The 23,892-nt window shown below is 40.0% G+C and overlaps 1 protein-coding gene across 1 annotated transcript in view; it reads right to left on the reverse strand.

Moving 5' to 3' along the window:
• Positions 1 to 23,892, reverse strand: part of RORA (RAR related orphan receptor A) — a 596,842-nt gene that overhangs the window by 33,169 nt on the left and 539,781 nt on the right. The window contains exons 3-4 of the mRNA XM_089663931.1: positions 20,537 to 20,622; positions 801 to 942 (exon numbers count right to left, since the gene is read on the reverse strand). Of these exons, the coding sequence (XP_089520057.1) occupies positions 801 to 942; positions 20,537 to 20,622 (228 nt within the window). The remainder of the gene's footprint in view (positions 1 to 800; positions 943 to 20,536; positions 20,623 to 23,892) is intronic.

Below are 23,892 nucleotides of genomic sequence, written 5' to 3' on the forward strand. Positions count from 1 at the left end.
ACAAAAAAAAAAAAAACAAACAAACACAGGGGGTGGGTTGGGTACAGAGCCACTTTTTTTACTTCTATTTTTTGGCTCAGTCTCCTAACTTTCCTGTCTATTTGGTTTTGTAATAGGACACCTCCAGGTATAGATCTCGGGGTTTCATGGGCCACAAATGTGTATTTAGACAGATCAAATATCAACCTTGCACTGATAGTATTGCAGTAAACCTTCATGATGATTTACAATTGAAATCGTATTTTTAGTTTAGATAGCAATGGAACCTATGCTGAGAAAATACAGGGAGGATTAAATTTTGGAGCTGCTTCTAAAAATGCCAGTTGTCTGGCAGCCTTGGGTCTTAAGACTTTTAGTCATGGACCTGGAACAAGCATGCAGACCGGAAGTCAGTGAAGTCAGAACGCTAGATCTGCATATTTATTTCAGGTTAGTAACTCAGAATGGATGGACTTTTGTCTTTTTTCAGCCAGACTAACTATGTAAGAAAGAACTTAAGCTATTTGACCAGCAGGACAGTGAAGGAACTAGAAAAGGGAATCTATGGGAATCAATGGCTGATTCCTTACTTCTTGGTACAAATTTCCAAGCACTTCAGACAAAAGCTATTTGGGGGTTTGACTACAGTTTGATAGGAATCTATGGGAGGCGAGAAGCCTTTGTTACTGGACAGAAGAGCTGCAATCACACAGAGATTTCTGATGGCTCTAATAAAGTTTCAGTTTTCACATCCAACTATGTAAGATGTTTAATTACTGAGGTTGTGGAATAAAGAAGAAACATAAAAGAGTGGTTCTTACCATCACGTGACATGCCCACAGCGAGGCATTTCTGCAGCCGACAGTGCTGACAGCGGTTCCTACTCGTCCTGTCGATCAAACAATTCTTTTGCCGTGGACAGGAATATGTAGCGTTACTCTGCTGGCTGCGTCTGAAGAAACCCTGTGAACAAAGCAGAATGTTAAAAAGTGTACATGCTAAAAAAATTTTAAACTAAAAATATTCACATGCATATTGTTAATACAATTATGATGCTGGGCCTCATGACTGTAAGTGTCTGAAAGGCCTGTTCCCATTACCCATAACATCATTTTCACTTATTCCTCTTTACTGTACCGCAAATATTGGTGGTGCTACTGCTGAATGCTGGAGAAAAAGGAATACGAGTCATCCTCCAGACTGCTTTGACCATGAAAGCCAATGTTTAAAAGGCAGGTTTGCCCTCTGCATTTTTGACAATAAAACCCCTTATTTTACAGGGAATTCCCATTATTTTACAGGGAATTCCAATTATTAAGACAAGTTTTCCCTCTTCTTTTTGGTCCTCCTCAATTTAAAGCAATGGCAGGACTATCACCTGCATCAGGACTAATACCCATTCCCATCAAACGATAATTATTATTTGTTGTTGTTTAAACATGGAAACCTATTTTCAAAGCTTTGCAATGTAGAGCTCCTTCTGAAAATGTGAATTGTCCATCTCTCTTTGGGCTTACCATTTTGGGTCACTTACCTAGAATAAGCACACAAATCAAAAAAGTCAGAATTCCTGATCTGCATACTTATTCCAAGTTGGCAGCTCAAAGTACTGAGGACACAGTGGGGTTTACTTACTAAAGCTGAAGAATGCCAAAATCAGGCTCACTTCTGCATAGAAACCAAATAGCTTCTAACCTCAGCTTGTTCAATTAAGCTTTGGCAATAAAACCTGGAAGTGGATTGGTCTCTATCCAGAAGTGAGCCAGATATTGTGCTCTCCAGCTTTAGTAAATAAACCCCAGTATCAAAAGGACAGGTAACGTATTTGGCATCAGGGCTATATTATTATAAGGCACTGTTCTGTGAGAGGAGCAATAACACACTTCACCACCATCTCTGTCTCCACCCTACCCAGACACTTAAATTCCAATACAACAATTCTAAAATTCCAATACAAGACTAAAAAAAAAAAAAAAAAAAAAAAAAAAAACACACACCACGTGCCATTTACATGTTATCCCCATAAAGTTCCCATATAAGTATTGATCAATGAAGACCGCAGCTGAAGTGTTTAGTAGGATAGAACCATTAAGTTATAACTCCGGGTTATACAAAATATTGTCTTAATACAAGAGGCATGTGTATTTTTACTTAAATCATGGGGTCTATTTATTTAAAATTTGTTGGACAAACATGACAATCATTTGTCCATCCTTGATTAATATGGTCATATTTTTCTTAATACAGTGATTTCCTATGGCCATCAGCTTCATCTAGTTTCCATAATGCAGTATTCATTCTGATGGAGGCATTTAAAAAAAAAAAAAAACACCACTAGATAAAGATGATGAACATAAGGAATCACCTGCCCTGTGCAATGGTTTTGCACAGAGCATCCCCAATCCTCTTCTTTTTGGGTCCCCTGCCATTGGTCCTGGGCCCCTCCTCCCTGCCAAGTGCCCCCCAATAGCAAGCCTCGTGGTTTCGGGGCACTCATTCCCGAGCCACCCTCCTGTGAATGGACATTCTTCATGCACATACAGAGTGCAGTTCAGCCCCACCCCCCACTCTCTCCTCATTGGTTCACTGGCTGTGATTGACAACAGCAGGAATCAATGGATTCCGCTGCTGTGTGAGCCAATGAAGAGAGAGAGGGACCTGAAAGAGACTCCGCTCTCATGCACATTGCTCAATTGAGATGGGGCTCAAGTAAGTATAAGGTGGGGCTGGGGGATGGGGGAGCTGCACCCAGAAGGTTTTTTACCTTAAAGCAGGACTCCAGTCTCTGGTGAAAAAAAATAAAAGTCAGCAGCTACAAAAACAGTAGCTGCAGATTTTTTTAAAAACAGCCACTCACCTATCCTAGAATCTAGCGGTGTAATCACCACAGCCGGGTTCAGTGGCTGTCCTGTGTCCCCAGCACAGTCATCTTAAGTGTGGCCACCTGACTGTGACAGCTTGCGGCTTCATGCGCGACCATAGCTGCACTTTGTGAATGGTCCCGTAGTCCTTCAGCAGCAGAAGTGGGAGCAGGTACCTGTCAAAATCGGGTGCCCGCTCCCCAAAGGTGCCAATCCTTAACAGGGAGTGGGGGACGAGGCCTTAAAGCAGAACTTCCCCTTTTGGGTGGAGCTCCACTTTAATGAAATTTGAACCACATTAGGAAAAATATGTCCAGAATTCATTAAGGATAACTGAAAGCTTGTTATATTCATCCAGCAAACTTTTTTTTTTCTATAACTAGCCTCCTTAGTGTTTGAGTATTTTTCTGGAATTTGTGCAGTAATCTAGAGTGAAACTTGGCCTCTTTGCAGGAGTTTCCTGCCAATCCCTGAGCCCCCTCCTCTAGGTGTTTGCAGGTAGTCTGTATTAGATGGAGTTGCTAGGTCCCTCCCACAGCTCTGCTTTCTGCACAGGTAATGCACAGCACAGTGATGGTATCACTAATACTTACAGTTAAGTCCATACATATTTGGACACGGGCACAATTTTCATACTTTTGGCTCTGTATGCCACCAGAGTGAATTAAAACAAAACAATCCAAATGAATTTGAAGCGCAGACTTTCAGCTTTAATTCAAGGGGTTGAACATAAATATCAAGTACAAATTTTAGGAACTACAACCATTTTTTACACACAGTCCTTCCATTTTCAGGGGCTCAAATGTAATTGGACAATTGAATCGAATCATAAATAAAATGTTCATTTTTAATATTTTGTTGAGAATCCTTTACTGGCAATGACCGCCTGAAGTCTGGAACCCATGGACAGTACCATAGACTGGGTTTCCTCCTTTCTGATGCTTTGCCAGGCTCTAACTGCAGCTGTCTTCAGTTGTTCTTTGTTTGTGGGTCTTTCTGCCTTTAGTTTTGCCTTCAGCAAGTGACATGCATGCTCAATTGAGTTGAGATCAAGTGACTGACTCGGCCATTGCAGAATATTCCACTTCTTTTCCTTCAAAAGCTCCTGGGTTCCTTTTGCAGTGTGTGTTTTGGATCATTATCCATCTGTACTGTGAAGCGCTGTCCAATCAACTCTGCTACATTTGGCTGAATCTGGGCTGACAGTATATCTCTAAACACTGCAGAATTCATCCAGCTGCTTCGGTCTTCTGTTACATCATCAATAAACACCAAAAAAACAGTGCCATTGGAAGTCATGCATGCCCATGCCATCACACTGCCTCCACCATGGTTTACAGATGACGTTGTGTGCTTTGGATCATGAGCTATTCCAAGCCTTCTGCACAATTTTTTCTTCCCATCATTCTGGTACAAATTAATCTTAGTTTCATCCGTCCAAAGAATGATTTTCCAAAATTGGTCTGGCTTTTTAGATGTTTTTTTGGCAAAGTCTATTCTGGCTTTTCTATTCTTCAGGCATATGAATGGTTTGCACCTTGTGGTGAACCCTCTGTATTTGCTCTTGTGAAGTCTTCTCTTGATTGTAGACTTTAACAATGATACGCCCACCTCCTGGAGAGTGTCCTTCACTTGTCTGAATGTTGGGAATGGGTTTTTCTTTATCATAGAGAGGATCCTGCGATCATCCACCACTGCTGTCTTCTGTGGACGTCCATGCCTTTTTATGTTGCTGAGCTCACCAGTACTTTCTTCTTTCCTCAGAATGTACCAAACTGTTGATTTGGCCACTCCTAATGTTGCTGCGATCTCTCTGATGCATTTGTTTTGTTTTTGAAGCCTTACAATGGTCTGTTTCACTTGCACGGACAGCTCCTTTGAGTGCATGATGTAGGTTCACAACAATAGATTCAAAATGCAAATACCACACTTAGAATCAACTCCAGACCTGTTAGCTGCTTAATTGAATAAGATATAATGAAGGAGTAGCCCACACCTGGCCATGAAACAGCTTTTGATTCAATTGTCCAAATACTTTCAGTCCCTTGAAAAAGGGGGGGTGGCTACTATTAAGAGCTGTAATTCAGAAACCTTTCCTCCAATTTGGATGTACATACAAATTAAACCTAAGAGTGTGCACTTTCAGCCCATATCCATTATATAACTATAGCTTTTTATGTTTTGGTAAATACCTGAAAAAACTAAAATTGTGCCTGCATCCAAATATATATGGACCTAACTGAATATAGTCAATATCTGAATTTGTATAAGCTATTGAAGAATATAATGAGATGAAAGTTTTTGTGCCCGGAGTTTAGCTTTAAAAACAGCACTGCACATTTCATACCCAGTGTTACACATCACAGCAAACAGCAATGTCTTTTAATACTTCAAATACTCTAAAATAAACAAAAAATCCTCGTTTAATTGTTGACGCAACAAACCCCCATGCACATAAAATGACCAGTTTCTCTGTACAGCTGGATATTTTACCTAGAATTCTGTCGAGGGTGTCTTTCGAAATGAATTTCTGTAGTCATCCTACCTCCTCCTTCTGTGTGCGTTCAGTCCCACAAACCCAACTGAGAACACAAGGCCTGGATAAATCTGGCCAGTCTGTAGTCTTCTGACAATTCCTGCCTAATGAATAGATTTCCTCAATTCATTACCATACCCATTTTTACTCCTTTATACACATATGTCTTAATTAGCTGCTCATTGGCTGTTTAATTACAAGGAAGCAGCTGCCAGCTGCCAGCCTCCCTGTACCAGCGGCCATGCTGAGAAGACTCCGCTCTGGTGGGTGACAAGGAGACTCTCTGAAAGCTCGGTGATTTATGGCTGGCTGTGGCAGGATCCTCTGGCTCATTAATCTCTCAAATAGGACCAACAATTAAAATGTAGGCCTTTTTCTGACGGGTTTCCTCACTTCGGATGACCACGAGGACTAGGCATGTCCTCGGTGGATACGCACACAGACAAAGTTCAGAATGAGAGACTTCTGAAGGTATAGATCATTCTTGTCAGCCAGAGTGTCCTGTGAATATGTATATGTCAATAATGGATGATGATTAGAGGATAAGCAATTTATTCAGTCAATGAAAACAACTATTCCTGCTGAGAGGCTAGCCAGACTAAGCACGAAAACGGCAACATTTCCCACGAAGGCTTTACATCTGTTGTCAAACACACTAGGAGCCATAACAACTGTCCCAAACATAACAAGGGCATGCTTTCTAAATACTTGATGCTTAATATTAGCAACGTGTCAATGCTGCAAAATAAATAAATGCATCAATACTGATTAATGTATAAAAATGTGCAATAATTTTTTTTTATGAGCCTGCAAAGCATTGAAAACATGACCAGTGGATTTAATGCACAGGCTCCTGTAGACGATTCCACCTGCTCCAAGGTATGAACTTTTGGCTATAAAGCTGGAGGAAGTGACAATGGACTATGAGTGCGTTGATCACTGAAGTTATGTTCCAATGATAGCTACAAGATCCTCTGCCTTGAGGGAAGATGGGACTTGTAGTCTAATTATTCTGTTTCAATGTTTTTATTAAAGCTTAAAATACAAACAGAAAAATACAGCCATAGACCTGTGATGGTAAATCTAGGACTTCAAACGTAGAAGAGCCACAGTTAAGAAAAAACGTCCAGTAGTGGTGCACATGGTATAGCAAACTCTTAAAGGTCAAATTAGACCAGCAAAAAAAAAAAAATTTAACCACCAAAAGAGTGGGCACACCAATTCCAAGGGTGTGGGTCAAGTAAGCTAAAACCTGGTATCTGTTCCATTCTGGTCCAGAGGTTGGCAGATAAAAAGCTAATGGGGTGCTACACGACTCTTCATAAATCATAAAGAGAACACTGTCCTATCAAAAGGGAGAGAAGATAATAAAAAGGGAACAGAAAAAGGAACAGAAAAAGGAAAAGAAAAAGAAGGGGGGTAAAGGGAGTAAGAAAGAAGGAACTAGGAGAGTGGTACAATCCACCCATGCACCAAACCCACCTACCCTAGTACAAATTGATTAAGATGGGGTTTGTATGTAACTAAATCAAGGGTTCCAGAACAACTTTGTAGAGGTATCACGTAAGATGCTAACCATCTTCTCGTTGATCATTATCAACTAGAGTTTACATTTCATCAATGTTAAGTCCACCATTAGGCTTTTCCAGGCAGTCGCAATGGCAATTGTAGCCACTAGGAACATAAAGTATATTAAGGTCTGAGTAGATCTGGAAACTCCATCTATGTGTTCATTAACCTCCTTAGAGGTATTCCCGAGTGTAGCTCGGGGTAAAATTTCTACACCAAAAGCGGTAACCCCGAGCTACACTTGGGCTTACCATGCGGCGTTGCTCTGGGGGTCCCTGCAGCACTTACCTTGTCCTTAGCTCCCACGATGTGTCCCCTGCAGCGTCCCTGGCCATCTCCTCCGGCCGATGCCGGCATCCAGCTTCTGTGTTCCGGTCCCTGTGACGTCGGGACGTACGGGCGCCGGAAACGGCGGGAAATTTGAATTTTTTCAAAAATGTCATTTTTGCTGTCATTGCTATTTCAATGCATTTCACATACATTTTGTCCCTACTGCTTTGTCCTGTGCCCTGCCTGCATTTTGAATGTTCTTTCTGCCTGGAAACTTAGAAAAGTCCATGGCGTCCAAAAAGCGTCCCTTTACATCAAAAACGGTTTTAGAACAGCGATAGTAAATCAGAACCACTTGCAGAATTGAGTGATAACGATTCGTGGGGAAATTCGTCATCAGACACTGAAAACAATTTTGCGACTTTGATCAGCGATGTGCGAATTTGCCTCTGTATTTCAAATTTCAGTGTTTTTGGTTTGATTATATTATTGAATTAAATTTATTATTATATTATTATTTGTTATGATTATTTATTAAATTATAATTTATGATTTCGTGTTTCAAATTTTAACATATCCGGAATGTTTACTAGACACTTGTTCGTACTGATTTCAGTGAGTTATTCCTAAAAATTATAGCCTACAATAAAAAACTACATATTTCCATGCAAAAAAATGGTACCGCTTTCAGCACAAAAAAAAAAATCGGAAAGAATCATACCGCCAAGGAGGTCAAGCAGCGGAACGCTGGGGTTTTTAATAACATTAATCATGGTGACTGTAGAGATCAGGTAGTGAACTAGACTTTGACCATGTTTTATAGACTTTTCTTTTAAACCTGTGTCCAGGACCTTTCAATTTTTACTCGCCCCTACAGAACTCGTTAAAAACTCAACTGATTAAATAATTTGGGGAAAAGCTTATACAAAAAATATAAATCTGAACAGAGGTCTTTCTGTAACAAGTAAATTTTAACACCATTAAAATGGGATAAACTGTATAACCCAGCAGAACTTCACTCTCTCAATCAACATGGACTATTTCTAATCCTTATGCTGCTAGTATTAGAAAATAGATAGAGAAGTATTTCATAACCTTTTTTTGCATTCCTTCATTTACTTCCTGGTTTCTATGCCTAGGCAGATGATGTCATACATCTCAGGAGTCTTCAGGAGGAGGAAAGGGTCTCATTTCAGCCAATGCCTGAGCTAAGAACAGATGGATTTCAGGAAGTAGCTGATACATGAATCATCTGCCCTTATTCAAGATGACCACTGCCAGAAATGCCAGGAGGGTTTTTTTTTAATGATTTCTCAGCAAAATAAAGAATGGAGACATGGATGGATGGATGAGTTTGTTTTGAACTTGAATCGAAAATGAACTATATAGCATTTCTGGTTTGTGGTATTCAGGTGCAGTGTAGTTCCACTTTAACTAGAATCCCTTTTCTGTTTGGGTCTCCTTTGCATTGCAAGTGCCCCCCACACTTAAATGTAGAATTATAAATTTAAACTACTGTCATCTGCTGGTGAAAAATGGAATGGTTGTAAACATGGCAATCTCTACTGTAAGTTTTACCCCAAAATAGCAAAAGTTAACCAAGAAAAGTATTTTTCTTTTGGATGCCAAAGAACTGGAGCAGCAGTCTTGCAAGTACATAATCTTGGTGCTAAGAACGTTCAACACAAAAAAATTACTGTAAGCAATTTACAATTACATTAACCTTGCCACACGCTCACAGTACTTTTACTGCAAGCAGACGGCACAGACAGGCTTGGCAACGTATTGGTACATTGCTGAGTATATGAGCATGGGTGAGGCCCCTGGGGCAAGTAGCAGTGCTATCCCGTGACCGCTGTGTCTGGTGGACACAACAAATCATGGTGCTCAGTACTCAGCCGCTGTGAGCAGCCAGGGTATCGTGTGATCGTTATGACCAATAATTACAATGTAAAGCAGAATCACAGCATTTGAGCGACTTTGACAAGGACCAAATTGTAATGGATAGATGACTGGGTCAGAGCAACTCCAAAAATGCAGCTCTTGTGGAAGGTTCCCAGTCTGCAGTGGTCAGGACCTACCAAAGTGGTCCAAGAAAAGCAAATAGGAGGACACGCAACAGGGTCGTGAGCAACCAAGGCTCACTGATGCACATGTGGAGTGAAGACTGCCCTGTGTAGCCCAATCCAACAGAAGAGCTACTGTAGCTCAATTTGCATAAAACGTTAATGCTGGTTGTGAATGACAGGTGTCAGAACATACAGTGCATCACAGTTTGTTACATACGGGGCTGAGTAGCCACAAATCCTTCAGGATGTCCATGCTGACCCATGTCCACAGCCAAAAGTGCCTACAATGGGCACGTGAGCAGAACACTTCTGCAAGTCTCAATCCAACTGAGCATCTGTAGGGTGTGCTGGAAAACAAATCCAATCCATGGAGGCCAAACAGGACTTAAAAGGATCTGCTACTGATGGCTTAATGCCAGATACCACAGAATACCTTCAGAAGTCTAGTAGCATCCATGCCTCAATAGGCCAGGGCTGCTTTGGTGGCAAAAGAGGACCTACCCAATACTAGGTGTCTGGTTATGTTATAAACAAAATGGCAACCACCCCAAATTGTAACTGGCCTATGCAACAAGGAGCACATGGAAGGGCAATGTGTGTCATACAATAACAAAAATTCCCAGCTCACTTACCAACCAGCCTATAACAAATTATCCCAATGTTTCACATTAAAACAAGGGGTTTTGTTTGCACACATTTGCAAATATAAGTTGCAGAGGCCACTTCACAGCATCCCAGTTTATCTGCAGCCCCAACTCTATACATTCTGAGAGCCTCCAAAGTTGGAACACATATAATAATGTACAGATTGAGTGCAAGCACTTTGGACCCGGTGACATAACCCTCCCCTTTATCCAGAACAAAGATAAAAAGGTTTTGCCATTAGTTCTACTTTAAGTTCAGACAGGGGATTATAGATGGCTTATCCACGGGTTCCTCTTTTTTTCATCCTGTTGGATGCAAGCTAATTTTTCATGGTAGCATCAACATTTGCAAATTATGTACCTACATTTCCACATCTAATGCTAATTATCCAAAACAGATAACTCCCTGTGAGTAATCAGGTAGCTCATGTTCCCCAAGGATTTTATAACCTTGCCTCCTGTTTATTTATTTTTCTAACAGCTCGAACCTATTAAATAATTACAAAATACCGATACCAATGTGTTTGGTCATGAGGTAATATCACAAGCTGTTTATTATCAGCAGCAGCAGCAGAACCATATGAGAATGTGCAGCTCAAAAGAGGAATGCCAATCTAGTCACAATGGAAAAGCCAAAACTGTGGAACAGACTCTCACTAAAGAGAATGAGATTATGCGATTCATTATAAACCAAGACTTCCACCATATGTCCTACAGATGTTCACAGAAAGGGAAGCCTGCTTTCCCTATTACTTGCAATCTATAAAAGGAAAAAGTACCAATTATAATAAGAAAACTGTCATGTAACTTTTTTTTTACATTTACATTTTCATAATTATTTTATTATGAAATGTTTGGTAACTATATTAAGTAAGACTCTCGCATTACACTGATCTGTCTAGTAAGATAACTCCTGTTGCCTCTGTAAGAAACAGTTCTCAAGGTCTATGTCACACTTTCCTTTTCTGCTGTATTAGGTTGCAGAGTCAGTAATATCTAAACAGAGTACTGCTGAAATATCTTCCTACACATCTCCCATGTTTCCATTTGACTGACAGAAGCCTGCTCGGGCTATCAGTATGAAGAAGCCTTCCATAAGTCAAAGCTGCGGTCCCTCTTCTGATGGTAGAATGAGAGGAGTGGGCAGATACAGTGCTCCGAAAACACGTCCGCTTCAGACCACTGCCACAAATTCAACTTTTTAACTTTACTTTTTGAAACTCTTGCATGTGCATTTTTCCATAATGTATGATAATCAAAGGCTGTGAAATAGAACTGTGCACATTATACTTCCTACCTATGTATCTCTGTTTTGTCTTTATGGACTCTTGAAGTACTCCTATGTATCCACTATGAAATATCCAAACATTATCTGCCATAAAATCCATTTGGAAAATGCAAACAGTGATGCCGCTACAGCTGTCGGTAGCAATGTTGGCTCATTCAACTGCGCTTTATGCATGCCACGACACTTAGGCCCCTTTACAAGGGTGGCCTGCACTTACATCCACCTATATCTGGTCAGGTCATTAAAAGAAGACTTGGAAGCAAATATTTTGCATTCAGTCCAATGGACTCGGATGTGGGCACATATAGGCAGATATAAGTCCACTTACATCCAGCTGCACATAGGGATGCATCAAAGTTCGGTTTTGATCTGTGTAAACTTGTGCAGTGATATTATAAAACGAGACTGAAAGGAGCAGGGTGCCACAGAATCAGCACATTTAGGTAACACCTCTCAACATATATAATCTCAATACTGTAGTTTCCCTTTGGGTATTACACATAACCATTATTGCCTTTGTGCTGCAAAAGCCCTGTGTAGATTAAAGACCCAAATATATGATACATGACTGTTCATGTCATCTAAGTAGGTTGTCAAGAGTAAATAAATGTACCACAGTCATGAATACCAACATGTGATATTTTCTGAAACTGTATTAAATTTAAAAAAGTGTGAGTTCTGCTGAGCCCACCAAAGATCAGAGTGATTCACAGTGACAGTGCTGACCAATCAGAATTGAGGAAAGGGAGATGAGCAGGGATTTCAAATCCCTGGACTGCTGGACGGGCTTCGTGGGCACGGACATCTCAGCATCCCCGAAGTCCATTGCAACGGGGGCCAGGTTGGGGCTGGTTGGATTGGGGACTGTGTATGGTGTTGTATTCACAGTTACAGAAATAATTGTAAAGGTGAACTTTCTTTTTAATCAGGAATAAAGTTTATTCAAGCAGAGTCAAAATGTTATAGAACATATACTGTAAGTTATGTGAACTAATAATTTAATATACTTGTGTATGCAAACCAACTTAACTCTACAAGTCAAGTCCTACTGAGACTTATCAAGATACCTGCTAGTGAAAGTAGAAGCTGTGTTGGGCTGTATAATGAGGGGCATCTGCAATTAATAATGTACAAAAGACTATGGGTGATATTTAACAAGCAAATAAATGCCACAAGGAGATCAGGCTGCCTATATTTTAGCAAAGTCTCTGTGGCAGTTTTACAGCATATTTTCGACTCCATCACCTGTAATTCCTAGTAGCCAACTGCATAAGATTTACAAAATTCTGAGACATATTTAGTATTGAAGGCAAGAGAGATCACGACTCTAAGCAGACACATTATTAAGAAGTGATCAGGGTCAGGCTTCATTCTGTCGCACTGCTTCTTTCTTTAGAGCATGGGTGTCAAACTGGCGGCCCTCCAGCTGTGGCCAAGCTACAAGTCCCATGAGGCATTTCAAGATTGACAGTTACAAGCATGACTCCCAAAGACAGCGGCACGATGGGATTTGTAGTTTCGCAATAGCTGGAGGGCCGTCAGTTTGACACCCCTGCTAAAGCAACATAAGAAGGAATTTATGACCAAACTACAACCTTGTAGTAAATCTCACACAATCTGTCTCATCTCTCCTGTTTAGCATTTCTTTGCTGTATGATGAAATTGATAAATGTCCCCCTCTGTGCTTGACAATTGAGTCAACACAAAGTTTTTAATAAACAGAAAATGCCCTTTAGTGACCCATGAGAACACTCACCTTCAGCCAGATTAAAATGCTCCTTAAAGTGGTTGTAAAGTCAGAAGGTTTTTTACCTTCATGCATTCAAAGCATGAAGGTAAAACATCTGAGTGCAGCTTCTTCCCCAGCCCCCACCTTATACTCACCTGAGCCCGATCCCAGTGATGTGCAAAAAAGATGAGACTCTCTCAGCTCTCTCACATCTCATTGGCTTAGAGACCGCAGCAGGAGTCACTGGCTCCCACTGCTGTGAATCATAACCAGTGAGGAGGTAGTGGGGCCAAGCCACGCTCTGTGAGCCTTATGGTGGGTACTCTGTGGGGGGGGGGGGGGGGGGGAGGGTTAGACCAGGCGCACTAGTAAGGAACCCGAGAAGAAGAGGATCGGGGCTGGTCTGTGCAAATCCATTGCACAAGGAGGTATGACAAGTTTTTAATTTTTTTTAAAATTACAAACGAACCTTTAGAATCACTTTAACTGATCTTGATGATTGCTCGTAAGGAGAGGGAATAGGTCACTTAAAGAGTAGCTCCACTTTTGTTTTTAAGAATAAAAAAAAAAATCAATCACCTCTGGGTGATCTATGTACAAGGTAAGGATTTTAAAATATACTTTGTTGCAGATTCCTACCCATTTCTGCTCTGAAGAAAAAGCGGTTAAATTATGTCAATGTGCAAAGTGAATCTAAATGAAAGCTTATATTATTCAACTGATGTACTTTCAGTGTTACAACGAGGAAACTGCAGGGGCTGCATCCCTTTGGAAGTGATTAACCATTTTAGGGAGTATCTCACCTAAAATTTAATTTTTGTGTGAGAGGATACCTAAACCTAATTTAAGGTAGACATTCAGTGAGCCAATCACACAAGCAGGAAATTACATTTCTGGGAAAGTTCTGTACACCAGAACACCTCCAGGTTGAATTAAATGTTTACAGAAAACTACATCACTGCAGACTAAAAAAGGAAAAGCAATTTTAATAACATTATATATATATATATATATATATATATATATATATATATATATATATATATATATATATACACATATACATATATGCATATATATATACATAATTTATTTATTGTTTATTTCTTTTTTTTTTTTAATTTGGTATTTTTTTTTTATTTTCTCAACGACTGTTTTTTATTTAACAAAATGTACATGTTACAACAGACGCATCAGGAATATGGAATGTTGGAGTAACATATTCTTTAATGTCTTATCTGAAATACACTACAACACATGGACAGCTAAAAAAACATCAAACTACTCCCTCAGCTAAAAAAAGAGGCTGATTTTAATCAAAGAGTTAGGAAATGATTAACATCACAGACATCCAACTCCTAGCAGGGAAAAACATCAGCTACTGAAACATTTGTGTTTACCAGACAGGTAATCAGAGCCAGCACAGCCAAGAATCCAAGTTAGAAGAAACAACATACCATAGGTCCTAGAGAGGAGAACCCAGTTGCAATCAAACTAAAATTTCACTCCACCCTATGCCAATTTCAGAGGTTCTTAACAGGAACTACTGACTGGCCTCTTTTATAATGTTAGATTAGGGCATTTGTTTCATACCCATTTCAAGTCCTGCTTTCTCCATTTTGGTGCCTCACCTCTGCTGCTGTAGGTCTCAACCTACCATTGCCATTCTCCAAAATTAAACACTCCAGCAAGGGAAAGTGAGCCCCTGGGCAATGACCATGGAAGCTGCAATATCTAGTCACCAGAACCCCCCAGAAGCGTAAAGAAAAAAAAGTTTTATATACATACACATATATATATAAAAAACATGCTGGATGGTGATGCAATTTTCCATTAAGAAACTGAAACAGTTTTGGTTTGACTAACACAAGAAATGAAAGGTCAGCTACAGGAGTTTATAAAAGACAAATTCTCAAAAGCGGATGCTTTTCGATAATGTCTTCTAATTTTCCATAGCAATCATTTCGACAAACCAAAAAAATTTGACAAATGTAAATTAAGATGTGCAACGTACTCCCATCACAATCCCACCTTAGATTTGCATTAGCTTCTGCTTTTCTAGTTATTTCTACTCCATATTCTTTTCTGTGTAGATTTTAAATTGTTACAAATGAAAGCATTCTAAATTCTTCTGATGGTCTATTCCAGGGGTCTCCAAACAAGGGGCCAGTTTACTGTCCTTGAGACTTTAGGAGGGATGGACTATGGCCAGCTGGAGTAGAAAATGTCCTGATATCAGAGGGATTAAACAGTTCTTCATCTTTGGTGTCAGTGGGAGAAATAGTGCCTCCATCGTTGTGAGGAATAGTGCCCATCATTGGTGTCAGTGGCAGCAACAGTGCCCATCATTGGTGTCAGTGGCAGGAATAGTGCCCCATCATTGATGTCAGTGGGAGAAATAGTGCCTCATTGTTAGTGTCAGTGGCAGGAACTATGACCCACTGTTGCTGACAGTGGGGTGAATAATGGCCCAGGGGCAAAATAAAAGCAAGAAAAGGGCCACATATGGCCCCTGGGCTGCAATTGGAGACCACTGGTCTATTCCATCATGTAAACTAGTTGGCAGAAAAAAAAAAAAAAAACTTGTTCCTCTTCATTAGGGGTCTCCAAATATTCTAAACAAAGGGCCAGTTTACTGTCATTCAAACTTTAGGGGGGCCAGACTATGGCCTGCGGAAGTAGAAAACGTCCTGGTGTCAGTGTCCATAAACAATGCCCCATATTTCGTATTAGTTGGAGGAATAGTGCCCCATCGTTGGTGGCAGTGGGAGGAATAGTGCCCCATCATTGGTGGCAGTGGGAGGAATAGTGCCCCATCATTGGTGGCAGTGGGAGAAATAGTGCCCCATCATTGGTGGCAGTGGGAGGAATAGTGCCCCATCATTGGTGGCAGTGGGAGGAATAGTGCCCCATCACTGGTGGCAGTGGGAGGAATAGTGCCCCATCATTGGTGGCAGTGGGAGGAATAGTGCCCCATCACTGGTGGCAGTGGGAGGAATAGTGCCCCATTATTGGTGCAGTGGGAGGAATAGTGCCCCATTATTGGTGCAGTGGGAGGAATAGTGCCCCATTACTGGTGGCAGTGGGAGGAATAGTGCCCCATTATTGGTGCAGTGGGAGGAATAGTGCCCCATTACTGGCGGCAGTGGGAGGAATAGTGCCCCACTATTGGTGCAGCGGGAGGAACTATGTCTCACTGTTGCTGACAGTAGAGGGGAATAATGTCCCAAGGGCCGGATAAAATCAAGTAAAGGGCTATATCTGCTCCCTGGGCTGCAGTTTGGAAACCACTAATATTCATCATCACATACTTCATCATTACATATTATAATACTGGAGCACAGTGGGAAAGTGCAAAAAATCTGTATGGGTATTAAAATGTATTTTTTCTTTTCCCCTTCTGCTTTTGCAATCATTTACCCCTTACGGACCAGAGCAATTTTTTTTCAATTTATCTATGGGCTAACTGATTTTGCAAAAGTTTGTCATTATGCATAATACATATATTGATATGAGTGATCATATATTAAATTATAACTAAAGGCAAACTTTTTTTAGTTTTGGATAGAGTGGAGATGTTCTACTTTCATATATATAATACAATATAACAATGACATATACTGCATATACATTTTTATTTGGCCAAATAAAGCAAATAAAAACTAAAAAAAAAAAAAAAAAAACACACAAATATTTAAGGATTGGTAAGTTGCAATATATTACATTTTTGTGTAAGATGCAAAATATCACATTTTTGTTTTGGGGGTTTATACCACTTTAATGGGCAAGAAAGAGAAAGGCATCAGGGTGGATCCCAACATTATTGTCAGGATCCTTCCACAGCATTGAATGGCTCTTTGACATCGGCTGTCAGCTCATTCTGGGTCACAGGACAGTACAAGTAAGTGCACTCCTGTGACCCACAAGAGAATTATGGCCAAAAAAGCTTTGACCATACACCTGTCTTAAGGGAATAATTATGGGTTCATAGTAGTAAAACAGTTTAACAGAAAATGTTCCCGAGGATGCCATTGCTTTTGTTTTATTCTGAAAATGATGTCTGTTGGTCATACTGAGCATCTGGCTTTTATAATAAAAGTCCCTAACCAAGAAAAGTACATAAGTCTTATTACAATCCTGAATAATAATAATTACTGTATTCTGAATTTTTTGATATATTTATGTGTGTTCTAAGTCATTGACTTCACAAAAGTGCATTGATCAGTGTTTTAGCACAGTTGTAAAATGCAAATCCACGGAAGGACATCTGAAAAACAATAATTTCCAATGTGTCCTATTCACATCATGACGCTGTACATGCATGTCAACGGACGTCAAAATGTATATCTACGGACATTAATATGTATGTCAACGGACATCAACCCATGTTAAAATGGAACTAAAATGGATGGAAATGTACATCCATCCATTTAGCACAAGTCAGTGTGAATTGGCACTTATTATAATGATGCCACAGGGTAAGCTGAACAGTGAGACAAATAACATTTAAAGAAAATGGTCGGCAATGGCAAAAGACTGTGCACACGTGTTGGTACTCAGGGGGTGATTTACTAAAACTGGAGAGTGCAAAATCTGGTGCAGCTGTAGATGGTAGCCAATCAGCTCTAAACTTCAGCTTGTTCAATTAGGCTTTGACAAATGAGTAGCTCTGCACAGAAACCAACTGGCTTCCAAGCTTACGATTTTGTACTCTCCAGTTTTAGTAAATCAACCCCTCAGAGTCCGCCAGGTCTTGTGAATGGCTTTATGAAATCTAAGTGGGGTGAAAAAAGATGTTACCATAACAAAAAACAGCATAGTAGATTGGAAAACAATTAGTTCTAGAACTCCAGCAAGTCAAACATCACAAACAAGAAGCAAGGTTGGGTTAGCCAAGGATCCCAAACCTAAATTTACCATAGTCATCAACGGGAACACACACAACTAGCAGATGAAAATAGCTGCTCACCTAGAGTCAGAACTTTTTTTTTTTTTTATTGGCAGACTAGAGGGGAGATTAATACACAAAGGTTGATCGGTACTTGAACAGTAAAGATTTGCCATGTTATGCAGAATATCTAGCTTGAGATGATTGTAGCCATCTTAGTGAGCTTGTGCCAGAAACAATTGAGTACTGTCCTTGATACCTTTTTATATGCACCAACATACAATCTTTCAGGACCGGCTTTCAGGGTGTGCCCCCTTCTTTTGAACTAAGAATGATAATTCTATTTGACACAAAAGATAATGGTCTAAATCATAGTTTCTCAACTAGGGTTCCTCCAGAGGTTGCTAGGAATTCTTTGAGCAATGAGCAATTTTTGCCTCTCCGATAAGTTCACACTGATACCATTGATCCCCCCACCCTCCCATGTGAATGTATATCCCCTACTCATTCACCATAAAATTGTAAAAAGTGAGCAAAAAAAAACAAACAAAAAAGAAAAGTTTTTGACCACTCCTTTATTTAAAAAAAAAAAAAAAAAAAGCAAAAAAAAAAAAAACATCCCCCAACATCAATCATGATGAACGCAGCTGACATCGACCCGAAACAAAACAAAACAAAAAAAAAAAAGGACCGCTAGCCTACAGGGCACATATACCCCCTTCCTGCCCAGGCCAATTTCCAGCTTTCAGCGCTGTCACACTTTGAATGACAATTGCGCGGTCATGCATCACTGTACCCATATGAAATTTTTATCATTTTTTTGAGACAGATAGAGCTTTCTTTTGGTGGTATTTAATCACCTCTGGGATTTTTATTTTTTCTTAAACAAACCAAAAACCACTGAAAATTTTGAAAAAAAAAAACATTTTTTTTCCTTCGTTTTTGTTATACAATTTTGTAAATAAGTGATTTTTCTCCTTCACTGATGTGCGCTAATGAGGCTGCAGTGATGGGCACTGATGGACACTGATAGGTGGCACTGGTAGGTTGCACTGATGGGCACTGAAAGGCAGCACTGATACATGACACTGATATATGGCACTGTTAGGCAGCACTGACTGGCACTGATAGGCGGCACTGACTGGCACTGATGGGCGACATTGAAAGGCAGCTCAGATGGGCACTGATATGTGGCATTGATGTGCACTGGTATGCACTGATATGTGGCACTGACTGCTGGCACTTCTGGGGCCAGACTGATCATCAGGGCACACTGATCATCAGTGTCCTGATGATCAGTGTACATGTCCCCTCCGCGGAAAGCCGATTACCGGCTCTCCTCTCGAGCTGTCAGCGTGACAGCTTGGAAGGACGTCATATGACGTCCTATCAGAACGAGAGAACCACCTTGCACCCGTCATTGTACTATACGGCGGGTGGAAGGTGGTTAAATAACAAAGGGGTGGGGGCCACTCGTTGACATTACTGCTGAGGAGATCACCGTTGAATCTGCTTCAGGGTACATTTATTTTTTTGTTTTTTAATAAAAGACTTGTCAAAAACTGGTATGTTTCTCACTTTTTACACTTTTTTGGTGAACGAGCAGGGGTACCCCATACTCCTTCACATGGGGATTGGGGGGGGGGGGCGGGATCTGGGGGCACCCTTGTTAAAAGGAGGCTTCCAGATTCCAATATGCCCTTGGCCCGCAGACCCCCATAACCACCGCCCAGGGTTGTGGGGAGAGTCCCCACCCTAAAGCCCCCCCATGTTGGGAGCATGTGGCCTGGTATGATTCAGGAGGGATCCTTTTCTGATCTGCTGGGCTGCATGATTGGATAAGGGTCTGGTATGGATTTGGGAAGGGGGGGGGGCACACAGTTTAATTTTGGCGTGTGTTTTTTTCCCTTGAAAAAAAAAGACTTACCCTTTAAAGGAGAGGTGATCAATGGCAGCCCCAATACTTTTCTCATGACAAAGTCACTTTAAAAAATGAGCAGGTCTGTGTTGCATAGAAAAACCATGTATGAGAAGCAGATAGCAGCCTATTCAACAAAAGAAACTTGGACATATAAAATTGTTACTACAGACTGTCATCTGCTAAGATGCCTGAATTGAGAATTGCAACATGGTATACAACAGAATATTACAACCGAGTGGGGATAAAGGGAAAAAAAAAAAAAAGATGCAAAATGTCTTTTTTTCATAATGCACCAAATTAGTGAAAAAATATGAAAGGAATGAAAAAAAACTCCAACACCCGCCCCTGAAAACTTGTCCTACTACAAAACTATCATTATCGTCCTCTGGCTATGCTGTCAACAGTGTTTCCCTTGGCGATGAAACTAGATTTCATTGACAGACTGCTGGGTATTAGAAACTGTGTCAAACAAAGCACATATCACCTGCCTTTTACTATGAGATTGCACACCAAAGAGGACATACAAGAATATAAAACCAAGGTAACTGCTGCAGCAGCCATAATCTAAATCCAATATGGAGGACCCTTTACAAATGTCAAGCTAAACCCAGCAACATATGAATGTTTTTCATCCAAATAACATCATGTAAATTTAGTAAGTAAGGAGTCTGCAGACACCTATATACTGAACTTGAATTTCATATGCTGAACTTGTGATAAGCTTTGTTAGATCATCGTGCTTTAATAAGAAGAATGTGATCCCATTTCGCCATATACTGTACCTTGCAACCCTCGCAGGTGATGACCCCGTAATGGATCCCTGATGATTTGTCTCCACAGATTTTGCACGGAATTATTTCGATTTGAGCTGCAGAATGAGAGGAGAGAGCAGAGTTAATTACCTAACATTTTAATAGATGAACAAGATGAACCCATGCTAAATATTCCAGGCAGAGATGCAAACCCGCTCCCCTTAGGGCTCCCATCTAAAATTATAGTTGCTCATTATCTGAAGGCTTTTGGGTAATTAAAATGGGTCAGACAAGGTGCCAAAGATCTAGAACATATATTTGTGCACATACTGTATATCAGGCTTTACTTAGTGATAAAAGATTCTATTTTTGAATGGTATGTAGAGGAAAAGGCAATCGAGATGAGAACGTCACCTTGTCTGACAGCCCTTAAAAGAAAAATAAGGTAGAGCAATTGCAGTACAATTAGTTTTCCTTAATGATATCCAACAGCACCACACCTATCAAGGAAAGCAAACATGATGGGCTATATATGCTGCTACAGAAGAAGTACACAAAATGAACATCCAACCATCATGGAAGGTAGGCTCCAGAAAGAGAAAAGAGTTCATGCCACCTCTCTTTGTGGTGTTAGGTCTTTTGCTAGTCAATTTGCTAGTTGAGAGAGATGAAGGAAGACTGAAGGACGCCTACATTTTTAAAGATTTACAAATCAGAAACAACTGCTTCAATTAGTAAATTCCTACAAACATTTACAACGCTTAAGAGAACAACACGTCCATTGACATAAGTTACATAATTACATCGTATGGTTACATCATTAACTAGGTTGAAGAAGACAAGTCCATCAAGTTCAGCTCAATCAAAATCCAGTTTGGTTCCAGTAGAAGGCAAAGCCAACCCTCTGGGCAACCATGACTAATGTTTCTCCAGAGAGGAGAAAAAATTCCATTCTGACAGATGCAGTCAAAGCAGTTCCCTGAATTGCCCATATCCTAGAGATTTCATATATATATATCAATTATGATTATAGATGCCAGTAGTTGAAAGAAGCCATGACAAACCTAAATATACAGTAGTGATTTCACAGCCTTTCAATACAGATAAATCCTTTGGATATTGATGAGAACATTACCCTTCCTTTTTATGGAATTAAAGCCCAGATGAACGGACAGCTAAATTCATGCCAAGTGCATCAAAACAAGTTTAACATTTTACAGTTCATTTTCATTAGAAAGTAGTAATAACTTGAGTAGAAAAGCCTGTTCCCTGCCAGCACTTTGTAGTGAAGATGCCTTGCTTTGTGTGGAAGCAGTGGTCTCTCTTTTAATCTCAAATTTCCCCTCAGCTAAAGAAGAGCTAAAGCTCTCCAATCTATGAACTTTAGTATAAAAACTTTGCTGATTGCAGAGCTAAAGGTTTGACTAAACAGGGAGCATGTTGGACCTCAGCAGAAACATCACCATTTCCACAGAGAGAACAAGTGTCCTTCTCTACAGCATGCTTACAGGGAACAGGCTTTTCTACTCAGGCTGTGGCTAATTTCTAAAGAAAAGAAATACTCTGAACATTTTTTTTCTTGTTCAATCTATTTATCGATTTTAGACTAGTTATAACAGATGTATAACCACATTTCCATACAATAGGTGTATAGCCAAGGTGACATCCAGACAGCAGTGACATAAAACATATATGTCAGTACACAAAAGGATGCAGTAAAAAGCCATCAGTGGTTCTAAAGATTGATACAGAAACATACAGGATGGCATTGCGCCTCATGAACATAACGAAATAGGCAAAAAATGTAGCAAAAAACACAGTGGTTGCATTCAGAGTAAGAGTGGAATGCATGTAACATTCACACATTAAATTCAGAGATTATATACATGTGGATGGGAGCAGGAAGTAAAACTGAAAAAGGAGGAAAAGAATAGAGAAAAGGATAGAGTGTAAGAAATTGGGGTTCCAATAGGGAGTCGTCGATACCCAGTGAGAGGAAATTATCCACCCACGGTTGCCAAATTTTGAGTTGCTTGGGGATCCTATCCTGAATAGTTTCTTCAATTTTTCTATGTATCATAGCTTGAGTGACTGTTTCTGGTAGAATGCATAATGTCGGGGTCTTCCAAGCCTGTGCAATTGTTTGTTTAGCTGCTGTCATAAGATGGGGTAACAATCGCATCTGAGCTCTAGTGAGATCCATAGTGTTGTGGTTTAGTAATGCAAGGATGTGATCTGGTTCAAGGGGCTTTGAACATTATTTTTTAGCTGCACCCGGAATTTATTTAGTGGATTTAAACTGAAACTTTAGTTGGGATTTAACGTTCCCTTACGTTTTGCAGTCCTTTGACTAAAAATTTTTATTTATCCTGGGATATTTTATTTTTAAGAAGGTCATCTCTAAATGCCCCCATTTTCCAAAATGATTTCTTTTTCTGAGCTTTCACAATAAAACCTAACCTCTTCACGCCTAAGGGTAAAACAAATCTTAAAGCCTAAGTAAATTTTACAACTTTGACATATGCTAATAAAACCGTACATATCATCACAACTACTTTGTACATCCAGGTGGATTATACCTTGCTTTTTTTTTCAGGACAATTTGGGCTTTCATTTGGTGGTAAATGGTTATGGATATCTCCTGATATTTTTTTATTATCAAAGGAAAACTGGCCCAAAATAGTAAAAGAAAAATATATATTTTTTAATTTAGCTGTGTGTTTCTTGTTACTACCATAACCTACCACCAAAGAACAACCCAAAATAAAATTTTCCAGCTCTTGACGATCAGGTTTTTTTTTTTTTAACCTAAAACACACTGACACGAATACCAATTTAAAAAATAAAAAATTTAAAATCCAGACCTTTGACCTTGACCCAAACACTAACCCTGGCACTGAACTAGATCAAACCTTGATCTAGGTATTTTTTCTTTTCTTAATATTTATTTAGTTTTTTTTTCTCTGCAGGAAGATAGAGAGATACAATGTATGCTCCATTCAGAGAGAAAAAAAAAATCCCAAGGGGGGCAGGCTTCACAGTGACTGATCACTCTAATAGCCAATCAGAGGCTATCACATCAATCATGTGACCTGGAATCGAGAGTCCCGGGTCACGATCCTTAGAACGGGACCCAGGGCTCTCAGTGACACCCTGGTCCTTGTGCTAGGAGGGCGCTGTGCGGCGCGCTCCCAGCACAAAGACAGATACACAAATATGCGGCCCCATGGAAAAAAAAGTCCAGTTCTGTGAGGACACATATTAGTGTGATGTTGGCGGGAAGGGGTTAATATCTCTTTAATTCATTTATTTCTACACCTTTGAGAAATCTCCAAATCTCTACTGACCTATTGTAGGAACAATTTGTATGGTGACAGATGTAAGCA

This window comes from Staurois parvus, unplaced genomic scaffold (assembly GCF_062004578.1).
Source record: "Staurois parvus isolate SC_StPar_1 unplaced genomic scaffold, SC_StPar_1.0 ptg001805l, whole genome shotgun sequence".
NCBI lineage: Eukaryota > Metazoa > Chordata > Amphibia > Anura > Ranidae > Staurois > Staurois parvus.